Source organism: Sorghum bicolor, chromosome 2 (assembly GCF_000003195.3).
Source record: "Sorghum bicolor cultivar BTx623 chromosome 2, Sorghum_bicolor_NCBIv3, whole genome shotgun sequence".
Classification (NCBI taxonomy): Eukaryota; Viridiplantae; Streptophyta; class Magnoliopsida; order Poales; family Poaceae; genus Sorghum; species Sorghum bicolor.
In genome coordinates, this window is record NC_012871.2 from 67,912,667 (window position 1) to 67,937,683 (window position 25,017).

Here is a 25,017-nt window from a genome sequence, read left to right on the forward strand (position 1 = left end):
TTAGACTCATGGAGACGCAAGGAGATGACTTTTTGTCGGGAATTCTGGCCGATGGACAAGTTGATGGTTTGGGTAACCTGTCAATTCCAAACACTCCTCAGGAAACTGACAATATCAGTGACGATCTCGACATGCAAGTGGTTGGTACCAAGGTAAAGAGGGCTAAAAATTTTAATTCCGATGAAGACGCAATTGTTTGCTCGGCATGGTTGAATGCTAGCAAAGATCCTCTCCACGGGGCCAATCAAAATCGGACGAGGTTTTGGGGTAGAGTTCTTGCTTATTTTAATGAGCACAACAAGCGTAACATTCCAAGGTCACAAAGTTCAATTATGCATAGATGGCTCATCATTCAAACTCAAGTGAATAAGTTTTGTTCGTGTTATGAAGCGATTACCCGTAGAAATCAAAGTGGTGTTACTATCGAAGACAAGGTAACACATGTTCACATTATTAATTTTCATCATTTGGTAATTTGTTGATGGTTACTAATTGACTCAAGCCAACTACATTGGCTGCATTTCTTTTCTTCACAAAGTAGTCGTCATGCGCCTCTACGGCATTCATTATGCGTACGAAAAGATCCTTGGACATCCTGAACAATATGTAATTGAACTTTGAGAACACACAAAATAATTCATCACATAAAAAAACTATTCTGAAATTTGAGAGAAATAACCTTCTACGAAATTGTTCGGGAGTGTATGTTGGATTCTCAGCCAAATAATCTTGGAACATCCTTTTATGGCCGCCTTCTCTATCACGGTAAAGAACTCTATGGCCCATGACAGAGCCACCATGTGGACCTTTTTCGTTGCTAGCGGTTTCAACAATTTGAGCAAGCGAAGAAATCAGAGTAGCATCATCATCGGATGATGACTCATCCAATTGTCGTTGCGCACGGGATCTCTTCCTAGGCATGATTCCTGATCAACAATTGTTTCGCTGTGAATCTAGAGAACCATTGTACCGATGTTGTATGAACAATTGAGGACCTAGATCGAGGAGGGATGGATGGAAGGTTGAATACCTGTTGGGTGGAGAAGCTCTCTTGCCGCACGCGGAGAAGATCACCTACGGCAGCGCACTTGCCGTCCGCGCACGGGAGGAGGAGCACGATCGCGCGAGATGACGAAGCCGATCGCGCGAAGGGGGTTGGCGGCGCCGTGGGAGTCCGTTCACGGGAAAATGAAGGGGTACGGTTAAGATTAGGTAGAGGTGGGCCCAAGTCTTAGAGTTTAGGAAAGCATTTTTAAGGAACTGTTGGAGATAACAAGATTTTACACTTCCTAAAACTTTTATCGATTTCCTAAAACTAAAGATTTGAGGAGTGGATTATAGGATACTCTTGGAGATGCTCTAAGTACTTTGTAGCTTTTATATGTAAGTTATACCGTGATATAAAACATATTGTATCATCAAAAAGATTAGGCCACGAAGTATCCACTAACAAGTAATCTGAGGCAATGTTTGGCAAATGGGTAATGAGAGGTTGGATTGGGCTAAGAAAATGATTAAATAAGATGTAATGAGATACAATGTTACCTTTTAAAGGGTGGAATTAAAGACGGCAACCAGGTGCAAACCCGCTAGGTTTTGCCGTTCTAAACTCGTGCCCATAAACATAAAATATACCCACTAAAAAACCATGATTCGTCATGAGTTTAATTTTATGCATAAACCCATGTCCATCGGGTCACAGGTATCTAATAAGTTGCTTGTGCCCGCCACAGTACGCCACAAGATGGTCATCCAGTGAAGTAAGCACGTCTACTTTATAGCAAACCAAAATACTTAAAGTTGAATCACTTAGCGTTAGCGAGGTGGGATTCATGTTGTGTGTTACCGTGCCTCCGCAATAGACGTTTGCAAGTTGTGATAGAAACACTCAGCTCCAGTATGCACTGGGCCACGACCTGCTAATGCTCAGTGTCAACACCCATCATATCCTTAAGTCCAAACGGACTGAGCGCATGCACTAAGACTCACTAGCTAACTGCAGCTTTCACATAAGGAGCTTCTGCTAAAAAACGTATAGAGCATATATATTTTTTGTTTTGTTTATTTTATTTTACATTTCATACTTTGTGTACTATAATTTTATTGTGTGATGATATGGTGAATTGGGTTTATAAAAAACTCATGGGTTTGCGTGTTTGGATACTACACACTCAGATCCATACCCATATACCCGCTGGGTCTAGCTTTTGCCCCATTAACAAATCCATGATAATAAAATTGACCTATATCTTTACCTTAATAGAGAAAAACCCATCGAACTTCGGATCTCAGATGTGGGGATATCATTTTTCTATTCCATTTGCCAAACATCACGAGAAAGTTCCACATGTATCTCTAAAACGATGAGTAATTTAAGTATATTTTTTTCAATGCAATAGTTATTAGCCATTGGATTCAAAATTTGCCAAGGCACTTTTTATCCTTACAACATTCATGACTGTGTCTAGTCTCTTGACATTTATAGTCTCTCCATACTTCTCTACTTTTCATCTCTTGGTGTGCTTATTAGCTAATCTGAGAGCATCTCCAAGATCCTCTAAATCTCACTCTCTAAATTATTATTTGAAGAGTCATTTGTATAAAAATTGTTTTCTATATCTTTTCACTCCTATGTGCACTCTAGAGAGTCATTTTCGTCTTCTATATTTGGTTAGCGAAAAATCCTAAATAGAAGATAGCTATATTTAGATCAAAATCTTTATTCCTAGCATTTAGGAAGGATATAAAGAGTCACTCGAAGATGCTCTAAATGCATTATCATAACACCATATCTAATATTTTCACACCATAGAAATGTTTTAAAAATTAGTGTGTAGAAACAAAACTTGTAGTAGATATTATGTTATTGTTTTTTTTTACAAATTCATACAAATATTAGTCACGATATTGTATCTACAATTGGGGCAACCAATTTTTGCATCAAACTAGGGGTGTTGACTGTAACTTAAGTACCAACAAAGTTCAAACAATCTGTTAAAAGTTTGAACATTTGTGATCAGTTCTTACTAGACCATTTTAACCCTTAGCTACTGTTGAAAGTAAATCTTTAAAAAAAATAGATGGAAGAAGCACATTTCAACATTGATTTGGCAAAAATCTTCCAAACATCTGCTGAAATAGTGTAGGAAGATAAATTAGCAACAAAAAGTTGATATAACTACATCATACATACCCTCTAAGTACAAATTGCTGCATAGAAAGCTGCACTATCTCGAAACAGCTATCGTGGTTAAAATTACTCAAACCATGTTCTCATTGTTTTTATGAGCCCTAACCCCACTTCACTTGCAGCAATATACCGATTATCATTCTCATCACATAGCATAGCAGACTACCATAGTTGAAGTGTTGTATCAATGGTTGCCCCACTATCCAATACTTAAGTCACGGTTCTCTTTTCTTATCAAGGTGTCAAGATGACGGCAACAATTAGCATGGTTGCAGGTGATTGTCATCACCAAAGCTAGAAAGTTCATCTTAATTGGATCTTTTGCCACTATTTTTAGATTTGAGAGGATTGTTTTTTTGGTATTGTTGGAGATGGTGTCATGGGGTGCTAAAAACGTGTCATTTCATGAGGGAAGAAATCTCACTCCTAAAAAGATCAAACAGGAGACGCCAACAACGCACTTCAACGTGCCTCCGCCGCGTCCCCCTCCCGCTCCAGCAAGCTGCGCCGACAGGTGGGCCCCACGCACTCACATCTCACACGCAATGTGTGGGAACTAAACTCGGGCGGGAATTGCAGCACAGTACCACAATACATGTACGTAAGTTTTCTTTTCTCTTTATTTTTTTCTTTTTTTTCTTTTCTCTTTCTTTTTTCTTTTTTCTTATTCTTCTCATGTACGTAAGTTTTCTTATCTTTTTCAACTTTATTCTTCTTTTTTTCATATTTTCTCATTTCCTTATTTTTTCTTTCTCTTTTCCTTTCTTTTTCCTATCTCTTTTTTCTTTCCGTGCTTCATTTTTTTCCTTTTGTTTTATTTGATTTTTTATTATTCTTTTTATTTTGTATATTTTCTTTTATTTCCTTTTATTGTTTTCATTTCCTTTTTTTATTATTTTGTTTTCCTTTTGTTAATTTATTTTAATTTTTTTTGTTTTATGTGATTTTTTTATTTTTCTTTCCAACTTTTATATCTTTATTTATCTTATTTTTATTTTTGCTCGTACTTTTAATTATTTATTTGTATTTGTATTTTTTGTTTATTTTTTATTTTACATTATTCCTTTCATTTTTATATATCTTTTTTGATTTTACTATAATTAATTAATTGTTTGTCTTATTTCATTTTTTATATTTTATTATTTTTCCTTTTCTTTCTTTACCCTTTTTATCTTTGTCTTTATGTATTTTATAATTATTTTTATTTTATAATTTTATACTACTTAATTATTTATTTATTAAATGTTTATTTTTAAATTTTTGTATTTTATGAGATGTTATGTTCATATACTATACATGATGATGTTTTATGGTGTTTTTTTGCGATGTTCGTGTAATATACAGATGATGTTATATGATGTATTTAGTGATGTTCGCGTAATATATACAATGTTCTCTAATTTATTTAGCGATGTTACAACATCACTTACTGACAATGGGCAACTCGCAGTTATTGACTCATCAAGGATAGTATTGCATCACCCACTTTCTTCATCCAAACACGTTGAACCATTTCACACAATTCCAATTCATTTCAGGAGGTCTCTATAAGTTTCAGCAAACGACATTTAGCACACAGCCCAGCTACGGAAACAACACACAAAACAAATGTTACGGACCTTCTCGATAGTGGAGATGGTAGCGTATGTGTGGAGCAGCGTGACGGTGAGCGAGCGGGTGCCCGGGCCAAACTCGAGCACGACGTCTTCAGCGCAGCGGGCGTTGGCGAGACACAGTGAGTCACCAGGGTGGGCCAGAGCAGACGGTGGCCAAGAAAAAATAAAAAGAAGTACATATTGATAATACATATAGCGAATTGATGTTTTTTTTTAAAATAATTTATGCTTTTTTATTTACAAGTGGATCAGAATAGTATGTTAGTTTGTATATTTTAACTTCGTATAGTTTTTATATTACTGTGCATTGAAATTTTACTGAAATGAAATTCACGTCAGGCTCTATCCGGCACCTGACGGGTCAAGACACGTCACATTACATACTGTACATTCGACGCTCCGTCTCCTTTCCGTTCCACGGCACAGTAATCCCAACCGGACAGGACAACGAGATGGACATGGAACCCGCCGCGGCCGCCGGAGAGTTCCGTGATCCGCCGCCGCCGCCACCCCCGGAGGGTCTCTCTACTGTGGAGCCTTTACCCTCTTCCTCCGCCACAGCCGGTGTTGCCCCGGGAACGCAGGCGCCGGCGCCGGCGCCTCCCGGGGCGCGGGAGGTCGCGGCGGCGATGGAGGCGGTGGAGCGGGACGCGGCTGCCATCGCCGAGAGCTACGCCTCCCTCTTCGCCTCCCTCCGCGTCGCCCTCTCAAACGTACGCACCCTCTCTTTAACTTACAAAACGGGGCGGGCTTTTGGAGCTCTGCTGCTAGTACTGCTCCCGTTCACTGATAGATTACGATGAATCTTACTGTTTTGACGCGCGGAACCGAAGGTCACCTCGACGTCCGCGGAGAACATGGAGTGCTTGGGGGACGTCGTCGGCCGCTTACAGGAATCCGGTGAGGCCGCGAGACTGTTGACATCTACTAGTCTCTTCTCTCGATTGTTCGGATTTTTATGTTCGGGTTGGGGGAAACTAAATCTCTGATATTGGAAAGTGCGAGCCTTCCAAATCAGAGGTCGCATATTTTAACGTAGCAGCATTGATTGCAAGGTTTCCGTAGGTTGGTGTGTGGATTTCTGTAAGATGTAGCTTGCTCTGTTTGGGGTTGTATCATATATGATTTCATTGGACTGAAATGTCTGAACATCCATTGCTTTGTTGGTGCTCCAGTTGTGATCATTACCTCTACTATATTATGTTTTGCAGCACTTGAAGCATCTTCGAAAGGAAATAAATACATCAATTCGTGCTTGAGGTGATTAGCTTGACCAAAATGTTCTTCATCTTTCATCTTGGCATGCTTTACTGTGCTAGTACAATATGTAGGCAGCTTATGTTCTAGCTCTGAATAGTAATGATTTTGGAATTAATAGCGAACTGTCAATATTGGCTAAAATCCTTGCTGATTACATGACTACTGTGATTCTTAAAAGCAAAAGATGTATGAAAAATGTGTACTTCTTTGTCGGAATAATGTTCTTTTTATATATTTGCAATGGTTAGCCCATTTTGTGTTTTTTTATTCTTGCTAGCATTCTCTGATAATATAGGGGCAATTTCTTATTTTCGATTGCAAAATTTTGCAATCTCTTATTATCCATTACTGGCACATGGAGCCTGCCTGTCACTGACTATGACAAATAAGGGACTGGGAAAAGCCTATGGTAGGGAAGAAATTTATTCAATATACTTTTGCAGGTTGAATGAAGAAATGAGAGGCTTGGAAAGTTTAGCTATGCAACTGTATCCTTTTGTTAGTTCCTGACAAATTTAGTTCTATTATATGCTGTGGAATTGGTGAGTGGCCATCTTAATATGATTCTCCCAATTTGTGTACTTTCTGTAGCTAGCTTAATGCTGTTCATTTCGGAGTTACTTGTTAAATCTTAATATTTTGAAAGGAAGATTCTACGGAAGAATGTTGATTCATTAGATTTGGTTGTCAGTCAATTGCTTCGCCTTCCCTAGTTTATGGATACTATCAGTACCTCATACAAGGTAACTACCACTGGAAATCTGTGACGTGCCTTTTGGGTTACTATGAGTAGGCTTTGGTGAATGGACGCCTTACTGTACAGGTACAGGTGCAGGTGCATCTGTTGATAGGCCCATTTATGTTATGTTTTTATATGTACCATCACCAACTAATTTGAAATGTAGGAAGGTACTCAATAACTCTAAGATAATACCTAATGGCTTATTATCCACCATCTTTGCTGAATGTTTGTCGAATGTTTACTTTTGACATCAATACAGACTACTAGTTCAGCATGTGTTTAATTTTGATTTGACATGAATACAGAGTTATAGACTACTGGTTATTTTCCCGCTGTGCTGCACATGTACTGATTCTTCTATATTGCTTCAGGTTCTAAGGAAATTCATATACCAAATATATGTCATGCATTTTAGTTCCAAGGCAACCAACTGCTGGAAATAGAAGTGGCTTATAGCAACAAAGGAGGACCAGAGGACTTCCCCTTTTCATGGCATGATAAAACACTACTAATTCTTGATTTGATTTATGTTTCCATCTTATCTGTACTTGTAAACTATAATATGCATTTATTGAAAACATCTTTATCTTCTTGTGATGCGTGCATGAAGTTTGTATGTAAAATGGGTCATTCAGCCCATGGACTGTCTGTGTAAATTGGAGGGAAATGGCAATAGAGGTTTTCCTGTTATATATCTTTGCTCTACCATTTCTTATCTTTATTTAGATTCGGACTTGAGCTTAACACGAAAATGGTAACTTCCTAACTTCCTTTTTTTAGGCAGTTCAAAAATTGTGATCCCAAATGTTCCAAATACCTTTGCTACTTTGCTCCTACATTAGGACTCTGCACACAACTTTCTTGTCCTTGATGGTGTCAGGGTTAGAAAAACTGATTTCAAAAAGATTGCTGGACCCTGGGTGGTATCTGTTTAGCCTTATTACCAGTCATCTCTCGATTTTTATGTATTTTTTGGAATTTGTAGCATCACAAAACATATAATGTGTACTCATTAAAATCAATAAACATTTCGCTACTAGTAGCTACAGCACTACATGTAGTATAGTACCCATAGGTAACACTGGAACAAATGCACTTCTTAGTGTGGAGCTGATGTAGTTCCTATTTTGCCTCTTCTATACTAGACAAACTGAATGTTTGTTTTGGTGAATGTTGAGAACCAGTGTTAGTTTGTTTCCAGATAATCTTTTGAATCTTTTGATTACACAGAAAAAGTGATAGTTGAAAACATCAGATGCTGTATTAGTGGTTCTAACAGAAAAGCAATCAGATGACCATATTGATAATAAGGTAATCGGTTCCTTCATCACTCTTTGGAGGGCTGCATGTACTTCAAAATTTGTCCTGAGATGATACTTGGTAAATAACTAGGAGACCTAAGTATGTGGAAATGCTTTCTGGATTTGTTCTTCAAATCTTCAGCATTAAATATCGTTGCTTTATGTTTTGCCTACTTGCCTTTTTATGTTCTTCAGGTCCCAGAATGATAAGGTGGCTTCTTCAAAGGAGGCAAAGAATGACTTTCCAGTCCTACTGGTGCTGTTACTGTTGATTCCGCCGCTCCACCACACCGTTCTGTTGTGGCGAGTATGGCGCAGTAAGATGGCGCTCAACTCCCTCGCCTGCGCAGTACTCGGCGAACTGCACCGCCGTGAACTCGCCGCCGCGATCGGTACGCAGCACCCGAAGCTTCCTCCCAGACTCCGCCTCTGCGCCTTCCTTGACGGCCTTGATGGCGTCCGCTGCCTCGTCCTTGCTTGACAGCAGCCGGAGCCACATGTACCTGCTGCTGTCGTCCACGAGCAGCAGGAAGTAGCGCCGGCCTCCGTGCGTCGCCGGCGTAATGGGCCCGCAAGTGGACCAGCTCGAGCCGTTCCGCCGCGCGATACTTGGCCGCCTTGGGGAACGCCATCCTCCTCTGCTTCCCGGCGAGGCAGCTATCACATAGCTCCCCGGCGTGCTTGATGCTTGGCATGCCGGTCACCATCTTCCCGAGCCGCCCCAGTGCGTCGAAGTTGAGGTGGCCGAGCCGGCCGTGCCACAACCAGGGCTCCTCCGCGCACGCCGCCGCCAGACACACTGGCTGCTCAACCTTCAGATCAAGGAGATAGAGACGATTACGCGTTCTCTGTACCTTCGCCAGGAGTCGGCCATCCTGGTCCTTGATCCTGAGCAAGCCGTTGCGGATGATGACCTCCGCTCCGTGCTCGTCCATCTGCCCAAGGCTGATGATGCTCGAACGCAGCTCCGGGATGAAGTACACGTCCGTGAGCGCGCGGTGTTCGCCGTCCTTGCACCGGAACAGCACTGTGCCGCGCCCACGAATCTGAACCCGCGAGCCGTCGCCGAACTTGACACTCCCTGTGTGTCCTTCGTCCAGCTCGGAGAAGGCCGCCCGAAGACCAGTCATGTGGTTGCTGGCGCCGGAGTCCAGGTACCACCGCTGCTCCGTCTCTTCCCCGACGACTCCCAGATGAGCCTGCCCCTGCACGCGGGGCTCCTCGAGCTGATGGATGACCGGCGGTGCACTCCTCTGCTCCACCACCTCCAGCTCTGCCTCACCGCACGCCCCTGCGCAGTATACACCCATCAGGAGTGCGTGATCACCGTCACTGTCGTCCTGAGCCAGGTGCGCCTCATCCTTCTTCTCCTTGCGCTCTGGGCACTCCCGCGCCCAGTGCCCAACCTTGCCGCACTTGCGACAGGCGTTTGGGTCGGAGAACTTCTTCGAAATCAATCCCCTCGCGTTGCACGAATCCACGGGCCACGAGTCGCGCCTTGTGCTTCACCACTGCGCCGCGCTCGTCCCGCTTCACTTTGAAGACCCACTTGAGCCCGATCGGCCGACAGCCTGCCGGCGGATCGACCAAGTCCCAGGTCCCATTCTGCTCGATGGCCTCCATCTCTTCTAGCATCGCCTTGCGCCACGCCGCGTCGCGCTCCGCAACGGCAAACGTGGTTGGCTCCTCCGCACTCATGAGGAGCAGAGCGTCGCTGCCGAGCCCACGAGCCGCCAGGCCCGGCACCTCTGCTTCCCCGATGACGTTGTCGATCCTGCGGAACCGTACCTCCTCCCCTTCGTGGAAAGCGTCCACGAACTCAGAGACATCGGACGGCGGCGAGGCATACTCAACCGTGGCCGTCGTCGGCGTCCTCTGCGCAGGCGAGACAGGGGATTCATCCCCCATCGATCCTGGCACGCCCACGCTCCCAGCCCCGCCCGGGCTAGGAGGCTCCTCTGCTTCGACCGCAGCTGGCGGCTCAGCGCTTGCCGCCCCGTTGGGCGCTTCCCCGGTCACCGGCTGCCTTGCTGTCTCGCCGTGGCCATGGATCACCAGGTGCTCCACGGTGAAGGAGTCCCGGATCCCTCCGTCGCCTCGTCGACCTCCGGCCTTGGCCTCCTCCCACCTCCAGGCTGCAGCTTCGTCGAAGACGACGTCCCTGGATACCAGCACTTTACCCCGAATCGGGTCATAGAGCCGGTAAGCCTTCGTCCCCGACTCATAGCCGAGAAACACCGCCTTGACGCTCCTGTCTTCGAGTTTAGCCAGTCCAGGCTTCACCTTCTTGACGTGCCCGATGCAGCCGAACGTCTTCAGGTACGAGACATTAGGCTTGCGCCCATGCCATGCCTCGTACGGTGTCACTCCCTTCAGTGCCTTCGTTGGTGACCGGTTCAGGATGAACACGGCCGTGGTGACTGCCTCCCCCCAGAACTCCGGCGGCATGCTCTTGGCCTTCATCATCGATTGGGCCATGCCCAGCATCTCCCAGGCCTGCTTCGCGGTGTCCTTCGCGCCCAGCGCCTCATGGTACTCCGCCGGCGTCGAGGCCATGAGCGCCTCCATGACTCCCACCTGGGCATCCTCGGTGCGGTCATCCTCCTCAATCGCCCGCCACCACTTGCGCGCGCGAAGCTTCCACTTCATCTGCGTTGCCCACTCACCGTAGTTGGTGCGGGTGAGCATGGGCCAGGAGCCGCTGCCACCGAACTCCTTCACCACGCGCACCTCCACCTGCGGTGGCGCCGGCTGGAGCTGTCGCTCACCACCCTCCCCGCCACCATTCCGGCCCGCACTCTCCGCCATTGCTGGTCAGAGGACCTAGCTATGGCTTGTACGGCTTTGATACCACTTGTTGGCACAACAACCCTGCACCGAGGTGAGCAGCACCTGCTCTCCTCCCCTCTCCCTCTCCCCTGCTCCAAGGTAGAAGGAAAGCCCTGAGCTACTACTACACACGCACACAGCACACACACAATTTCAGACTTGAACTGAAACTGGAACTGAATGAGTGGCAATGAACTTGCTCTTCCTCTTGTCCGCCGGCCCCTTGCTCTGCTGCTTGCCGCCGCCGCGATCGCCGCCACCACGGCTGGAGCCTTCCCCGGACCGCCTCTTCTCCTTCATGCGTGCTGACCATTCCTCCTCGGTCAGCAGGAGCTTGGGCTTCTCCTTCTCCGGCGCCGGTGTGATGCGGCTCTCTGCTACCCGCAGCCGCCCGGCCACGTCCTCTAGAGACAACGTGGAGATATCCAGCATGGTCTCGATGGACATGGCGAGCTGCGAGTATCTTGCTGGCACGGTGCACAACAATTGGTATCGGAGCCGTACAAGCCATAGCTAGGTCCTCTGACCAGCAATGGCGGAGAGTGCGGGCCGGAATGGTGGCGGGGAGGGTGGTGAGCGACAGCTCCCGCCGGCGCCACCGCAGGTGGAGGTGCGCGTGGTGAAGGAGGTCGGTGGCAGCGGCTCCTGGCCCATGCTCACCCGCACCAACTACGGTGAGTGGGCAACGCAGATGAAGTGGAAGCTTCGCGCGCGCAAGTGGTGGCGGGCGATTGAGGAGGATGACCGCACCGAGGATGCCCAGGTGGGAGTCATGGAGGCGCTCATGGCCTTGACGCCGGCGGAGTACCATGAGGCGCTGGGCGCGAAGGACACCGCGAAGCAGGCCTGGGAGATGCTGGAGTCCCTGCGCATTGGCTCGGATCGAGCTAAGAGGGCGAGGATTCAGCAGCTGCGCAGGGAGCTGAACGACATCAAGTTCAAGCCCGGGGAATCGGTGGAGGACTTCACTCTTCGCCTCCAGTCCCTGGCCACGCAACTGGCCACCTACGGCAAGAAGGTGGACGACGAGGACCTCGTCACCAAGTTGTTGTGCACCGTGCCGGCAAGATACTCGCAGCTCGCCATGTCCATCGAGACCATGCTGGATATCTCCACGCTGTCTCTAGAGGACGTGGCCGGGCGGCTGCGGGTAGCAGAGAGCCGCATCACACCGGCGCCGGAGAAGGAGAAGCCCAAGCTCCTGCTGACCGAGGAGGAATGGTCAGCACGCATGAAGGAGAAGAGGCGGTCCGGGGAAGGCTCCAGCCGTGGTGGCGGCGATCGCGGCGGCGGCAAGCAGCAGAGCAAGGGACCGGCGGACAAGAGGAAGAGCAAGTTCATTGCCACTCATTCAGTTCCAGTTTCAGTTCAAGTCTGAAACTGTGTGTGTGCTGTGTGCGTGTGTAGTAGTAGCTCAGGGCTTTCCTTCTACCTTGGAGCAGGGGAGAGGGAGAGGGGAGGAGAGCAGGTGCTGCTCACCTCGGTGCAGGGTTGCTGTGCCAACAGTTACCTGTTCTCAGATACATTAAGGTTCTGATTCTCATCTTTATAATACAGGAAGGTTTTGATGCTCAGACATGGAAAATATGCTCTAGAATCGCTGTTTATTTCATTTACTTTATTTACATATTCCCATCCAGATGATATTCAAAGTCTCATATCAGCTTATAACGGAAGTGTATGTCTAGTACCTACCAAAGTCAGTAGTCTTTCACCATGACAAACTTGACTAATTGGAGAAACTGTTGTTGAAGCAGGCATCTTACATACATTTTCATGCTATAAAGAAGTTGGAATGTCTTAACTTCTAAAAGCAGGAAAATCATCTAATGAAATCAACTTATTTTGTTCTCTCACATGAAGCGGCAATTATATATGTCTCACTTAAGGCTATTATACAACAATATATGGGTAACAAAAACAGGCACAAAGAGGTACATTAGACATCGTTGACAGCTGCTCTCCAAGGAACTTTACAGCAAAGAATCTGTCTTTGCAGGTAGCCTCCTGAAGAAGTTTGCTGGTGCTGACGGCACCTTGTGGCGAAACCGAGGATGCCTCATCCAGAAGAACCCAAGGCAGAGTGCAATCACTTGGAATGGTGTCACATATAGTATAATCGCAGTAATCAGGCAAAATATTAGGAACATAGCTGTTGCCCTTGGGTCCCTCCAGCTCAGCAGTGACTGTAATCTCTCTCCCTGAGTGGCAATGTCCCCAACAACTGTCTGTATCCTCCCAGCAACATGTCGTAACCTATCATACCTCATCCTAATGAGATCTGGGCTCCTTGAGGTTGGGAATGTGTCAAATTCTTCATCAAGCTCATCTGGATGTGCAACATCAGCGTAAGATATTCTTGTGTTCATATGTGGTGGGAAGCGTGGCCGGAACCGGTAATTCCACAACCCTATCAAGAACATGTAGAGGAAGACTGTTGGCAGGATAAGGTCTGGATAGAACACAAGCATGATAAAGAGCACATGAACCAACACTGTGGTGACCGGGTTTTTCCACTGACAAACATCACCGAACCACTTCCCTGCAGCAATGACCCCTGAGAAGACTTGCATAAGACGGAAGAAGTTAGCTTTGCTCCGTCGCATGCTCCACAGATGAGAGCGAGCATCTGACATAAACTCAACAACTTCCCTGCGAACTGGTGGCTCCATGCGCCCCAGGCGCTGCGCAACAAGCTGCACAGCCTGGTGGCGGAGTATTTCCTGCTGAACTATTGACAGAGGCTGTGCATAATGCATCTTGGGCAAGAGGGGCCTAGAGTATGTAAAGAGCACATTGATAAGGGATGATGTTGTGAACCGGATGGCAAGATGTAGTTCACCCATCTTTTTAACTCCTGATGGGCTGAGGACGAGCAATGGATATGAGTGTGTGTACACACGCGACGTCTCAAGTGTTGAAAGCCGAATTCTCACTTTGCCGATGGGTTTATCCATGTGGCCTGAGGAACCGTGGTTGTTATCTCCACTTATGTGGCAGTTGTCAAATAGACCAATTGTGAGTACAGTTCCATGATCAAAGACTTCCCATGTGTACTGCTCATTGAATCGAGGGCTCAAGTTGTCAACTATTGTGCGTGTCCGGACCCATTTTGAACCATACTTGGCAACACAATATGCATCACACGACCCACGGTCGTTTCTGGTTTTTGTTGGATTGAGACCATTTGCACTTAAAATGCCAACTTCAAGCATGCCAATTGGTGGCTTCCACAACTGCTTCATTGTTGGACGGAGATCACTGCAATATTGTGTGGACTCATCAAGCACATGATAACCACCTTCAAGGCAAACACGAAGGTTTACCTTTGCATAGAACTTGTCTTCCTTTAGCTGGTTCACATCAATTATTCCTGGTCTTCTTAAATCAAACCATGCTGGCCGTACCGGCTTGTGATCAGCCCGCCTTGGAAGCCTTGCGAGTGGTATGATAGTTTCACCAATCACCTCATCTTTGTTTTGTGCTACACGGTCTTCTACTGATATGATCAAGTCGTCCTCAAAAGGCTCTGCTGCGACAAACATCAGCTCCTCATTCCACATGAAGTTTCTGGTTGGTGAGCGAACTTGCCTTGTCTTCAACAATTGATGGCCCAGTCTCACTTTTACCAGTACATCAGGTATGTGGTTCTCCATTGGGTATATATCATGTGCCTCAATTACATTGACTCTCACATACCACATTCTTGGCGCAGGGTAAACCTTCCCACGGATATAATTGTGAAGATGGGATTCAACTGGTGTTGACCCTGCATGAATGGCGCTTGGGAAGCATTCATCTGCTTGAGTACCATACCAGACTGCAAGCATCAACTCCCCTCTGTCCCTCATGCCATCCTTGCCCATAAGACGATACCACTCTGGTGCCAATGGACTGTCTGGAGGGACCCTTAGAGGGACCTCATTCAGGTCAATACTCACTCGACCGACATAGTCATCCCTAACGACATCCTTGTCCTTCACAACAACTTCAAGCATCGTTGACTGCATGACTTCCTTAGGGAATGCGAACACCTCATCCCACTCGGGCCTCTGATTCTTCTCAAAGTACTTTGTTTTCATTTTGTAGTTCCCAAGGTGCACCTCCACAAAAGGATCAAGACTTCCAGTGATGTCCATGTTGGGCAGATCGCGGGCCTTGACCACACGCACAAAGAGGTACTGCATCTTCTCAACAAGGTCGTATGCCCCAGCCTTCTCACCAGGGTACACCCGGCCACCAATAACACGGCCACCACCAAGCGTTGGGCTTGTTTCCTTTAGTTGGAAATCTATTGGCTGCTGTGGACCTGGAGCATACATCCTTGATACCTGAACCTGAGGCTGAGGGGCTGCAGCTTTATTCCCAACTGCAGAAAAGCTTCTTTGTTGCTGGTCTCCATATGAACCTTCAGCGTAGTATGGCTGTGCCGGACGCTGCTGTTCTTTTGGTAAGTGCTGGAATTGTCTCACTGGATTTGCTCTCGTCTCTTGGAAAGGATTTGGAATGGAGTTGGCTGCTGCCTGCTCCTGTGCAGTGGTAGGCGTGCTTAACATATCAAACTCCTGGTGACCTGGAGCAGACACCCTCACCGATGGATCATCTGTGAGGAAGACTCTTAGACCAAGCTCACCACGCGCACGTGATAAGATTGTGCGCTTCTCCAGGGGGTAGTGCAGGGGCGTAGCATCAGGTTGGCTGACAAAGGATGTACCCGATATGCGAACCTTGCCTAGGCAGGCCTTGGAATTACTGGCACGGTCTGCATGGTACACATAGGCCTCAAGGTGTAGCTCTGGGAGGCGGGATGGATCAGATATGTTGAAGTAGAACTGCTCGTTCCAGACAGGGTTGATGTCCCTGTCTTTGATGGCTGTGCGGAACTTCTGGCCATCGAACTCGACCTCAACAAAAGTATTGGCTGTGCCCTGCTCTTTCGGGAGGAGATCATGAGCACTGGTAACCTCAACACCAAGTTTAAGATTGCTCATCATGCCCCACCGCCAGATCTTGTAGCACAGAAGAGATGCACCTTATTATTCTGGAATAAGAACAAAACAAGTGTTAGAAATCTTTGGTGCAGAAACTACGGCAACAGCCAGCATTTTAACTACCAGTTTGACAGATATTCAATCAATAGGTGGTTGGTTGGAACAAATTTTCTCAGTGATGCCCACAAGTTTTCCTTTGGTTGAGGAATCAAATGTGGTTTGAGGCATGTGGGGTACTGAAAAGTTAGACAGGCGAGGTGTTGATAACAACATAAATAAAGCAAATAAAAGGAAAAGTTGTCTTTTATTCTTTTGCAAGTCATTGTATACCCATATAGCAGTAGTAGATATAGGAGAAATTTGGTCCTCAACTTCTGATTCAGATTAACGTTTGTACACCTTAGAAGCCATGTTATGATGGGAGCTTCTACTTGAAGCCTCTGAAATGCTATCACAACTTTTTTTCGAAGGATAAGGTTACTGCAACTCATGCATGTTTTTTTTTTACGTTAAAGCTCATGCATATTGAACTAGTATATATCATAAACAGACCATTATTGAGCAACCATCTGGTGATTAAGTGTGCCTTTTTCAATACAGCTCGATATATTTACCAGTGCACAGAGTCAACAACTAAAACTTAGGTGTGTAAACACATTTAAAATCCAAGCCAGATTAAGGCAAAGCATCAACATTGTGTGCTGATATAGGCTCTAACTATCAGCCATATTTTGCTTGCCAGATGCTGATGCAGGGAAAGAGAGATGCCACCAGCCGTCCTGTCCTGCCCGTCCAGCCTTCCCCTTTTGTGATTGTGACTGCCACTATAGCCACAGTGGATCGTAATTATTGGCGAAATATCAGTTCTTAACCGAAACTCTCAATCCAATTTCATAACAAAGAGCACATGTTTAGTATGAATGTGATGTTTATTTATTTCTGATACTGCAGGATATGCAAGGTTATCATGGAAAGGAGATCTGGAGGCATAAATGAAGCGGCACAAGTCTAACGTCCAGAAAGTGGCAGCTGAGCTTGTTGAGTTCAATCAAGAGATTAGGAGGGACCATTCTTCGGATCCCCCCTTTGGTGAAGAAAGGCAGGCAGGCAGGAAGGCAGGTGATGGGAGGACGGGATGGGGTTGTGGGTGTCAACATTGAGGCAAGTGAAGATGTGCTCCATGATGTTGCTTGTGCCCATCCATCCATACATACATACATACATCGCTGGATATTCCAGAATAAGAATAGTCCACAAAATTTGATATTTGTCTTTGGAGCCCTGTCTACCTCTACGGAAATTTCGCTACTTCATTAAATACATGATTAATTGCTAAACCACAGGCGTATCAGCCAATCAGGGAGCGGATTTGGAGAGAGAGAAACTGACTTGGCTTCCGCATTTTGATTGATGAGACTTTCTTTCAGTGGTGTGGTTTTTCAGAGAGCACATGCTATGAATTTGAGAAATAACAAACCATGAAGGAGTACGCATATACAGAAGAAAAGCATAATAGTATATGCTCGTACTCGTAGCATGTAATAAGATGCTCAGTTCGCATAAAAAGTGTCTCCCAAAATTACTCTTTTTGGTGGGTATATTCCTGAACCTGGGATCTTGTTGCATCCCTTTTGCCGTTCAATCATTTTATCACATGACACAAAAGGAAGGGGGGATCAATCAAAAGTATCGGATCCACCGATTATAAGCCACCGCCAAGCTCATCAATCAAAGAGAATTTTGACTGAGCAAGAAATTCAAGGGGAGCGAGACGACAGCAGTCTTGACTACACCACCGGATTTACCGAGAAACACGAGCAAGACAAGAAAAGCTCTCAAAATTCAGAAGTAAATACAACAGGCAAGAGGATCGGAAGCTAGCTAACCTTGAGAAACACAGAGGAGAGAAGTTGAGCGCTTCTGCTCTTGCTCTTGGTGGTTTCTTCTCCTTGATGATGGTTTCCTCAAGGAGGAGGACGACGAAGACGAAGATGGAGATTCCTCAAGGAGCGAGGAAGATGAAGATGGAGACGGAGACGGAGATGAGGACTATCTATCTGGCTTTGGCTCTTGCTCTGGCTCTGGCTCTGCTGATAGGAGGAGAGAAGACAAGTGGCCACCGAAGAGCTGATGAGAGAGAGCTCCAGCAATCCAATCCAAGGCGGCAGTAGGTCAGGAAACTGATGCAGAGAGGAGAGGAGGAAGGAAAACAAGGGCCGGGGGTGCTGCAAAACGTGCAACAACCTATCGCACTAGAAGAGATAGATGGAGAGGGAGCACACGCATATCTGGTGTGGTGGTGGTTCTTGTTGTTGGGTGCGGTCGCTGCTGCTTGGTGGTGGTGCCGTGTTGGACGACGTCTATAATTTAGCCGGAAAAAGAGGAGAACGAGCGGGAGCGTGTGTCAGTGTGAACTCAAGAGAAGAGCAGAGAGATTAACACTGCAGGTATATTATATATAAATATAATAACGCGAGGTGGTGACATCGTCTACCCCGGAGCACTACAGTTTGGTTTAATTAATTACTGTACTGCTTGACAGGCAAGGTCTGGGAAATTAATAGCGACAGGTGAGGCCTTGTTTAGTTCCCAAAAACTACCAAAAATTTTCAAGATTCTCCATCACATCGAATCTTACAACACATGCATGAAGTATTAAATATGGATAAAAATAAAAACTAATTACACAGTTTACCTGTAAATCGCGAGAAGAATCTTTTGACCCTAGTTAGTCTATGATTGGACAATATTTGCCACAAACAAACGAAAGTGCTACAGTACCCAAGGCCAAAAATTTTTGCAAACTGAACAAGGCCTGAGTAGAAAAGACCGTGGTGATGGGCGTTTTGCTGTGTTGGAATGGTGGCGTCATTATTCATTTCTATCGCCTGCCGCCTTCCCACATTGACCATTATTACTCATCACAATCACATCACTGTGGCTGTGGCTGTGGCTGTGGCCACCATTGTTTTGTTCGCTTCCCCTTGTGCCTGTTTGCTTGTTATCACATCCTTTTCTTCCCTCCTTTCATCTCTCGTCCTTTTATGTCCCGAGTCCTCCTGTGATGATCATCATCGTCAAGATTTTTTTTTCTGGGACATCCTTGCTCACCAAGTTATAGTTTATATAGTTATCATTGCGAAACGGACTATTGTCTGTCAATCGCGCGTCGTATATATTTAGGCTCTGTTTGGTTCCACCAACTAAATTTTAGCTAGCTAAAATTATTTTAGCTACTCTTGGGTGACTAATGGAACTAAACTATTTTAGCTCCTTTTAGTCAATGTGTTTGGAACTTTAGCTACTAAAGTGACTAAAGTTTAGCTAGCTAAAATTTAGTTGGTGGAACCAAACAGGGCCCTAGTTTTAACGCTCCTGTGTTTGCATGTTGGAAAATGACTTGACCATGTGTTTGTATGTTGGAAAATGACCTAACAATGCTTGCATGTTGTCGGTTACTATAATTTTTTTTAATAAAATAAGGGAACAAAGTTACTATAAATTTATTTATATTCTGTCACTTCTTTTCTTTTTAAAAAGTATAGTGACCACACGGATTATATACTTTTTACTTTTAAAAGTGATGAGGTGAGGTGATTCATTCTCTCCGAGATTCTATTTATTAATTAGTATAGTTATCAACATGTTAGCGATCAACCTTGCCATGCTAGTTAATAAACATGGACATTTCAACATCTCTCTTTTTTTTTCTATTGTCATTTTGCTAAGTTTATTCCCGTCATCATGTAGGCATGTAGCATTGCGTTTAACAGTGTACCAACTAGGCTTTGTGGCTCTATAGGAATGGTATACACTTATACATATGACAACCCTATTTATTAGAGTTATGACTCTTGGAGCTGGAAATTTGTAGCTTCTGAAATAAAGATAGAGCTGAAAAACGCGCCTTGGCGTGGTAAAAAAAATAAAGCTAGAGCTGTGAGTACACTTGAGTTTATTGATTGAAGTATTTAACTTTTCTGTCAGGTAAAAGAAAAGAGTGTCAATGTTCTTCGTTATAGGCACATAAACACTAGATTTGAGGTGAATCTTAGAGCTAGAGCTATGCTAAACAGGGTTATAAACCTTGTATTCATGTTCTTATTATGCATGACACATTAATTGGATCGTGTTCTAGCTAGGTGTTGTTACAACAAAGTAAATAACACAAGGAGATGATCTTTGCATGCCACATGGTGGAGTCGATGGTCATGCAAATCTTTGTACCTTATGGATAAAGTCCTCGACAGAATCTGCTAATACTTTTTCACAAACGAGTTGCCATTGAACTGTCAAGTATAGTTTTATTTTTCTCTGCCATGACGAGTATGTAGTGCGCTCACAGTCACAGCCTACGGTTGCTTTCTTCTTCAGAGTCCAAAGTTGAACGGGTTTCTTTCTATTATCCAAATAATATATTCATAGCAATAATTCTCTGGTGGTAATTTTTTCCCATGGTTATTCTCACTTTATCACTATGAACTCAAAATTCATTGGTCAACCTTGAGTCTTTGCAAAGACCCCTGTTTGGACGTTGGAAAACGACCAGCCAGACTTAGGCCGTGTTTAGTTTAAAGGAAAAAATTTCACGACACTATAAGGGCCTGTTTAGATTGAGGATGGAAATTTTTTGGATGTCACATCAAATGTGTCGGAAGGATATCGGAAAGGGTTTTTAGAAACTAATAAAAAAATAAATTACATAGCTCATCAGGAAACTGGAAGACAAATCTATTAAGCATAATTAATCTATTATTAGCACATGTGGGTTACTGTAGCACTTACGGCTAATCATGGAGTAACTAGGCTTAAAAGATTCATCTCGTGATTTTCAACCAAACTGTGTAATTAGTTTATTTTTTTATATACATTTAATGTTCCATGCATGTGTCCAAAGATTCGATGGGATGGATGAAAAATTTTTGGGTGGGGAACTAAACAGAGCCTAACACTTTCGTTTGTTTGTGGTAATTATTGTCCAACTATGGACTAATTAGGCTCAAAAGATTCGTCTCGTAAATTTCGACCAAACTGTGCAATTAGTTTTTATTTTCGTCTATATTTAATACTCCACGTATGCGTCTAAAGATTCGATGTGACGGAAAATTTTGAAAAATTTTAGATTTTTGATGGAAGTAAACAAGACCTTAACTGCGATTTGCAGACCAATTGGTACTTCAGCAGTACATACAGCATGTCTATGGAGACAATATAATGGACCGTGGCTGTCCATAGTAGTACCATCTCTCGCCTCTCTTTTTTTTTTTTTGACATCTGGACTCAACACTGGTATTTGCATGTGCCAGTGACTGTAGATTAGTGCTCGTGCCCTTTGTGTTTTGTCGTGCTTGCTTAAACTAATCCACCTCAGCCTTCACAGTGATCTCCCATGATCTGTGTCACTGTCTCGCCATGTGCACTTGTAATTTGTAACATAGAGTAAACAAGTTTGAGTGCCTATTTAATCTGTGTTATAAAAAGAAGGAAACGCACTAACAACTAGCAGCATCTTCTCTTAATTTATGTTCACTTTTTCTTAATTTCCTGTGAATTTGGCACTAAATTGAATTGGCTTTGTTTAGTCGTTGGGGAAAATTTTTGACTTTAGCTACTTTAGCACTTTCGTTTGTATTTGGTAATTGTTATCCAATCATGGACTAACTAGATTTAAAAGATTCGACTCGTAAATTACAGACAAATTGTATAATTAGTTTTTTTTATCTATATTAATGCTCCATGTATATTAATGCTCCATGTATATATCTAAAAATTTGATGTGAAGGAGAATCTTATTTTTTAAAAAAACTAAACAAGGCCTGAAGCAGCTGTCTCGCCAAAAAAAAAAATGAATTGAAGTAGCTGTCTAGTACTGTAACAGCACAACCGCAGAAGACCGGCTTGACTTGTGCAACGAAAAGGAGGTGGCGTCACTTGTGCAATTGCAAGGACAGAGAAGGAGCAGGAGCGTGGATCCAGACCTGAGCAATGCCAACTGCAAGTCTCCAACTAATACTGCAGTTGACGTTGACCTGGATATGGTATAGTTTTTCTGTGGAGAGAACAAATAAAGCACAACAATCACACGCTAGTTTCACGCGTTTTAGAAAAGAAATTTGGAGTTTCTTGTACGAGCATCTCCAAGAGTTTGCTATTTTTTACTTAGCAAATCTTGTGTTTTGCCAACTCCTAAAACAAAATACCAAGTAAAAAAAGAGACCATTTCCAAGAGTTTGCTATTCTTGACTTGCCATAACCAAAAATAGAAGGCCCACAAGATTTTTTTTTACCGATCAGTCTGTTGTCGCAGAATCAGCAAGATTGATGCCGCCGCCGCGTCGTCCTTCCTATGCTGCACGTGAAGGTTCCCTCTCCCAGCAATTATCTCCACCGCCGGCCATCTCCTCAAGCAGCCACGTACTTGACTGGATCAAGGGCACCACGCAGCACCTGATTGGATCAAGGGCACCACGCAGCAGCAGGAGTCGTCGGAGCAGAGGCCGGCCGTGCGCGCGTGAACTGATGAGATGACTCACGCAGCAGCCGTTGGGGAGGAGGCCGGCCTTGCGCCATGAATTGATGAGATGGTTCACGCAACAGCCGTCGAGGAGGAGGCCGGCCCTACGCGCGTGAACCAGATGGCTGTGTGCGGATCCGATCTCGCGGGAGGAAGACGACGAAGTTTCCTCGGGCGCGCGGGAAGGAGCCGCTACGGCACGCGATGCTACGATGCGCGGTCGATACGCGTGCGCATATATGCGCGTGCGCAGGGGAAGGATGGCAACTTGCTAAAATTACCAAGTTGATTTACCAATCTGTTGGAGACTACAATTTCTTGTTTTGCTAAATTTTTAAGAATAGCAATCTCATTTGGCAAACTCTTGGAGATGCTAAGGAAAGAGACAAACGACGAATATTTTGCCCCCAAAGTTATTAGCATGTACTATCCGCCGACTCCGGTCTTCACCCTGCACTCCGCCGTTGCCAATGACCCAATAATGTTATCCCCGCAAACCACTTTTTACTTTGGTAAAAGAAAAAATGTGCTATATATATAGTCAACATCACACTTCATAATAGAGAGTAACATTTTGTTGTCACCCACCCTTCATCGTAAATTTTTGTGGATGAACAAAAATAAGTCTCTTCCAAATGCATAGTTCCAATTTTGTTGGTTGGAATTGGAGGATTATAAGGTGAAATGAGTCTGCACCCACCAAAGAAATGCTAGTGTGATGTACATCCAGTTTTTTTTATCTAGATCAAACTTGTCCCCTCTATCTATCCATAACTCTTGTGCTACCTTATTCAATGAAAATAAAATCCTCCATCGAAACTGAAAAAAGAACTTTCAATGTAGTAACATCATGTTTCCTTCACTATTATAAAATAATGTGCCCTACAGATGCACTATGGATATACATAGTTTTATATTTTTTTGGGAAACTTTTAAGTGTGTTTCTCTGAAGAGTTTTCATGGTTCCACTAAACAGAGGTTTTATATTGAATATTTCTCATTTTATTTACCTCCTCCAGAGAATAGGGAAAAATCTTCAGAATGGGAGTACTACCTCCATCTAATATTGTATCTTGCATATGTACTCTCTCTTTTTTTTTCGAAAATCATGCTAACGCATGTATTGCTTTAAGGGAAAAAGGAGTTCGATACAAGTCACCGAAAGACGCTAAGGCGAGTTGCCTTGGGCTCCCGATGACAAACACACTTACATAGATCACCGGCTAAAACGGTGGCGCTTCGAGGTCGTGGTACTGTAGTTAACACTAATTTTGCGACTATATCTCTGAAAACTTCAACTTTTAGAATTGTTCTAAGTCAAACTTTTAAAACTTCTGATTGAATTTATAAAAAAAGCTAAGATTTATAGTACTAAATTAATATAATTAGATTTATCATAGAATGTATTTTCATAAAATACTCATTTTGTGTCATAAAGATGCTCTTTTCTATAAAGTTAGTTAAATTTAAAGAAGTTTAACTGACACGAATTCTAAAGCTTCCACTGGAGTACTGCCTCCATCTAATATCTAATATTGTGCCTTGCATATCCACTACCTCCGTCCATCCAAAAAAATACAATTCAAAGGTACAAAATTAAAAGCATTTTCAGTTTGATTAAATTTATATAGAAAAATATTAATATTTACAAAATAGGATAAATATTTATTAGAGACTTTATTGAATATATGTCGATATTATATTTATCTGATTTTATGAACATTTATATTTTTCTTATGAAATTTAATCAAATTATACGAGAGAGGCACGAGACAAAGTTTCAAAATAAAGAAAAGAAAAGAAATTCAGAATCAAGCTTTCTAGCGATTTTGTCGTCCCAAGACGTGGACGTTCCGTACACGACATAACCATCGTGGGCCCCACCTTGTACGTGCATACGGGCATATACGACGACGACTTCCCGGGTCCCGCTTTCTCTCCATCGTGGCTTGTGAGCTGCCCACTTGTGGGGCCCGTGCGTGGACCCGGCCAGCCAGCGCGACAGCGACCGCCGCGCGAACCGGTGGACCGACGACGCCAATCTCACGAGTCACGAGTCGTTGAACCGCCTGAGCGTACGTGTGCACGTCCATCTGCCCTGCCGCGGCATACTGTAGAGCGGTAATACATCACCTTTTTTTTAAAAAAAAAAAGAGAGAGAGATCTTGCTCCAATTTTGCCTTCTACATGTATTGATGAGTAAATTTCAATAGTCTACCATTTTTTTTCCGGTGGCTGTTGTAAATGTACAACATGTTATGTGGATTCATCATGGTATGTTATTTTCTCACAGAACAGGATGCTACAACTTTGCTCGCTCTGAAAAGCCTTAAATTTTAAGGAGAATTAGACCTTATTTGGTTCACTTTGCTAAATTTTAGCTAGCTAAACTTTAGTCAATTTAATAGCTAAAGTTTCAAACACATTGACTAAATAAAGCTAAAATAGTTTAGTTCCATTAATCACCTAAGAGTAGCTACAATAATTTTAGCTAGCTAAAATTTAGCAAAGGGAACTAAACGGGGCTTAGTGTTTCCGCCTCTGCTTTGGAGGCTAATCGTGACTTTACCCTTT

The 25,017-nt window shown here is 44.1% G+C and overlaps 2 protein-coding genes and 1 long non-coding RNA gene across 3 annotated transcripts; 2 read left to right on the forward strand and 1 right to left on the reverse strand.

Moving 5' to 3' along the window:
- LOC8080683 lies at positions 5,194–7,498 on the forward strand. Its single transcript, XM_002460654.2, has 6 exons — positions 5,194–5,519; positions 5,640–5,706; positions 6,018–6,066; positions 6,510–6,554; positions 6,713–6,809; positions 7,180–7,498. The coding sequence occupies exons 1-5, from the start codon at positions 5,259–5,261 to the stop codon at positions 6,777–6,779; spliced, it is 489 nt and encodes a 162-aa protein (XP_002460699.1). The 5' UTR covers positions 5,194–5,258; the 3' UTR covers positions 6,780–6,809; positions 7,180–7,498.
- LOC8077438 (FT-interacting protein 1) lies at positions 12,643–18,304 on the reverse strand. The gene is made up of 2 exons (XM_002462820.2): positions 17,816–18,304; positions 12,643–15,979 (listed from the first exon to the last, which is right to left on the reverse strand). The coding sequence occupies exon 2, from the start codon at positions 15,930–15,932 to the stop codon at positions 12,912–12,914; it is 3,021 nt and encodes a 1,006-aa protein (XP_002462865.1). The 5' UTR covers positions 15,933–15,979; positions 17,816–18,304; the 3' UTR covers positions 12,643–12,911.
- Positions 15,978–17,266, forward strand: LOC110432253. The gene is made up of 2 exons (XR_002449664.1): positions 15,978–16,573; positions 16,672–17,266. It is a non-coding gene; the product is annotated as an uncharacterized LOC110432253 (long non-coding RNA).

Coding starts and splice junctions, on each gene's coding strand:
- LOC8080683 (XM_002460654.2), top strand. CDS start 5,259: ATGGACATGGAACCCGCCGCGGCCGCCGGAGAGTTCCGTGATCCGCCG. Junction 5,520..5,639: donor TCCGCGTCGCCCTCTCAAAC/GTACGCACCCTC, acceptor GCGGAACCGAAG/GTCACCTCGACGTCCGCGGA. Junction 5,707..6,017: donor CGGCCGCTTACAGGAATCCG/GTGAGGCCGCGA, acceptor TATGTTTTGCAG/CACTTGAAGCATCTTCGAAA.
- LOC8077438 (XM_002462820.2), bottom strand. CDS start 15,932: ATGATGAGCAATCTTAAACTTGGTGTTGAGGTTACCAGTGCTCATGAT.